Source organism: Polyodon spathula, unplaced genomic scaffold (assembly GCF_017654505.1).
Source record: "Polyodon spathula isolate WHYD16114869_AA unplaced genomic scaffold, ASM1765450v1 scaffolds_1571, whole genome shotgun sequence".
Taxonomy (NCBI): Eukaryota; Metazoa; Chordata; class Actinopteri; order Acipenseriformes; family Polyodontidae; genus Polyodon; species Polyodon spathula.
In genome coordinates, this window is record NW_024473048.1 from 1 (window position 1) to 3,949 (window position 3,949).

The following is a 3,949-nucleotide window of genomic DNA, read 5'->3' on the forward strand; positions in this document are numbered from 1 at the left end:
GCTGGGAGTGCAACCGGCCCCATGCCCCCCACGCACCCATCAAGTTCTCGGAGAAGTTCCAGCGCTACAGCGCCTTCTCCCTGGGGTACGAGTTCCACGTGGGGCAGGAGTACTATTACATCTGTGAGTATCCAGGACTGGGAGTACCCATAGTGCATCAAGTAGAAATGACTCATTCAGAATCGCACCTGTGAGTATAGTTTACTCTGTGTCTGAGTAGTTTACTCTGTGTGTGTGAGTATAGTTTGCTCTGTGTGTGAGTATAGTTTGCTGTGAGTAGTTTACTCTGTGTGTGAGTATAGTTTACTGTGTGTGTGAGTAGTTTGCTCTGTGTGTGAGTATAGTTTGCTCTGTGTGTGAGTATAGTTTACTGTGTGTGTGAGTAGTTTGCTCTGTGTGTGAGTATAGTTTACTGCATTGGACTATTGCTTTCTACTCTGCAAGCACTGTTTATTAGCTCTGCAGCCCTTTTGCTCGAATTGCATGAGAGCGCGTCTCTGACACAGTAAGAGACTCCCGCACAATATGAATGAACTTATCGAGATGTTCAGAAATGCTGCACTGTGATTGGTTGCGTGGAGCTGCGTGGTTTGCAATGCGCCAGTGGTGTGACCGCGGTCTCTGTTCCTCCTGCAGCCACGCCCACGCAGCACCACGGCCGTACCTGCCTCAGGATGAAGGTGTACGTCTGCTGCTCTACCAGTGAGTACCACGCAGTGAGTAACAAGACTCCCATTGCACAGCAGCGGCACCCAGTCCAGGTTTTACTACCAGCTTGATCAGCCCCCAGTGTGTCTAGGCAACAAGCCCAGGTGTGTCTGATTTAAACTCCTAGTGAAACCAGGACTGGATCACACTGCTCTGCGACGGGAGTCTTATTCTCATCCCTGATATACTCTGTTAAACTATCGCTACACTGAGCAGCTGGTTCTGCTGTGTGCTGTCCCTCTCCTAACAGGGCTGACAGTCTCTCTGTGTCTCTCTGTCTCTGCAGCCTCACATCTGGAGGATGACAAACAGTACCCGACACGGCCCAGCTTCACTCTCACACCCGACGACATCAAGATCGAGGACATTGGTGAGAGGGGAGGGGGGAAGTGAGAGAGGAGAGGGAGGGGAGGGAGGGTGGAGAGAGGAGAGGGGGGGTGTGAGGTGAGAGAGTGGTAAAATCAGAGACACGCAGCCCGCAGACACACTCGTACGCACACACGCACACACTCAGGCTCTTGCGTAAGACTGGACTCCCCTCCAGAGTCAAGAATGTAGACAAACCCGCTGCCTCTCTTCACAGCTGACTGAAGAAGTCAAAGCAACCTTTAAAAAAAAATGAAAACACTGAAAAAAGGCTCTCGCAGCAGCTAACCGGGGAAACAGACAAAGAAAATATTCTGCTTCCAGATCTAGCCTCATCCCGTTGCAGCTGCCCTACCATTGCCCCTCAGTTTAACACAGAGCCATTGCCATTGCAGTGCCCCTGCCTGCCTGCCTGAACCCACTGTAGCTGCCCTATACTTGTGCTACCATCGCCCCTCAGTATAATACAGAAACCAGTACACAGAAAAAGGTGTGTATTTTTCAGCTGTGTTGTACATTCCGTGCTCGAGATGACATCACGGCACCCAAGATAAGGTGTTCTGGAATGTTGGCTCGCGATTGGCTGGTTTCCTTGTTCTCTCATGTTTGGCGGACGGCCCCTTCGTTATCAGTCCGGCGCGCTGACAGAACCCAGCTAACCCTGTACAGGACTCGCATTCCTCCGCCCGCCAAAAGTTATCCCTTATAAAAATGACTGTAAACTTTCACTATCTTCTCTGTGCTTCACTACACTGTGCTGTGCTTTTACCAAGGGGGGGATCCCAAAGCAGTACACTTTGAGAAGGGGGCTGGTTCATTCTCTTCTCTGTGCTTCACTACACTGTGCTGTGCTTTTACCAGGGGGGATCCCAAAGCAGTACACTTTGAGAAGGGGGCTGGTTCATTCTCTTCTCTGTGCTTCACTACACTGTGCTGTGCTTTTACCAGGGGGATCCCAAAGCAGTACACTTTGAGAAGGGGGCTGGTTCATTATCTTCTCTGTGCTTCACTACACTGTGCTGTGCTTTTACCAGGGGGGGATCCCAAAGCAGTACACTTTGAGAAGGGGGCTGGTTCATTCTCTTCTCTGTGCTTTACTCCCTCTCCCTCTCTCTCTCCCCCAGATGATCTCAACCCAGAGATTCCCAAGCTGGAGAAGAGTATAAGTGGAAGCAGCCCGTCCCGGGCACACCTCTGTGCCACAGTGTCCACGCTCTTCCTGTTCGCTCTCTCAGTGTCCTAGCGGGGCTGTCACACGTCGAACACACGCCAAGCACAGGGGAGGGGGGCCTCGCTGCGAAGGAACAGCCACGAAACACACACACACACAGACATAACGACACACACAAAGAAAACCCCACAGTCTAATCATCCCACGACAGCCTTCCAGCACCGCTGTGGCAAATGCAGAGCAACATTGCAAGGATTATGAAAGGAGGAAAAAAAGGACAGCTGGAACTTTGGAAAGAACAAGAAACAAGAATCGCAAGAGAATCTCAGCGAGCGATGTTTCGACTCGCAGTCTTTCTCGAATGACCGGGCGGGATTGAGACAGACAGACAGACAGACTCACAGACCCCCTCTCCGACACGGGGAGAGACGAGAGCCTGAAAAACAAGGGGAAACGATTCGAAAAAAAAAAAAAAAAAAAAAACAAGGAAGCCTGGGTCCCAGGATCCGACCAGAAAGAAACACTGGGAAAGAAAAATACATTTATAAAAATTGAAAAAGGAATCATGATTTAAAAAAAAAAAAAATCTGCAGAACACAATCAAACAGAGAAAGTTTATTATTATTACAGAAATACGAGAAGGGGTTCCTAGCTGTTTCTGTGAGGCTCAAGGAGATTGATTCAGCGGAGTATTTTAACCCATTAGATGCCATTGTCTTCATTTGAAAACGGGCGATTTTAATTCTCTAAGTTTATTGTTATGATAACTGACTCTGAATTTGTTAAGTGCTGAAGTGAAGTCTGAAAGGAATGGTTAATAATTCTGCAAACACATCCCTTCAGCTGCTTTTATTCATGATGCCTCAATATAGAACTGAGAAACTGGAGCTTCAGAATTATCAGTTCCTTGGTGTGTATTTTCCCCCCCCTCACAGTGATGATAAAACGGCTCAATTTTCTTTGTGTTGAGATTCACAGCCGGCATGAAATTTCGCTGCTCTGAATAAAGGAAACGCGTTGACCTCACTCGACTGTCCCTCGAAAACAGGACGCGGCCGTTTGTAGCCAAAACGAAGGATTGACGTTGTTTTCTGGGAAGAAATGTTGATTTAGAATGTATCAGATTGATTTGTTAAATGAAATCACTGTTTAAACTGTGCTGTGCGGAGCTCAGTGTGTGAGAGAGAGGATATAGTATAGTATAGAGAGAATACGGTACAGGGTTATTATAATTTATATATATAATTTAAACAACATAGTTAAACAGCTCATTTCAATGGGATTTCTGACTTCTATAACTGCTAATATATTATAAAGACATTTCAGAGGGCTGGATCACAGAACGGTCAGGGTCTAGTGCTGTATATTATAAAGAGATTGTGTTCAATACTTAACATTCTGGTTAATTTCTTGGCCCATGGCTATTTTTTTCTTTTTAGCCAGTCAAGTTAGCCCATATATATATATATATATATATATATATATATATATATATATATATATATATATATATATATATATATATATATATATATATATATATATATATATGTGTGCACACACACAATATTAAATTCTGATTGTGTTATTATATATAGTTATTTTAACTGCTTCAATGTTGCTACAGCTTTAATGAATTCAAGAAAAAATATATATTGTTTTTTCACTCTGGAAATCTGGTGACCGGGACCTGAACCCTGACCC

General features: G+C 45.6%; 1 protein-coding gene across 1 annotated transcript; it reads left to right on the forward strand.

The window, feature by feature from the left end:
• Positions 1-5: 5 nt before the first annotated feature.
• Positions 6-3,714, forward strand: efna3b (ephrin-A3b; the record flags this gene model as incomplete). Its single annotated transcript, XM_041243067.1, has 4 exons — positions 6-123; positions 637-702; positions 995-1,078; positions 2,199-3,714. Coding segments are annotated over 4 exons (387 nt in total), but the record flags the coding sequence as incomplete, so codon positions are not given.
• Positions 3,715-3,949: the final 235 nt, after the last annotated feature.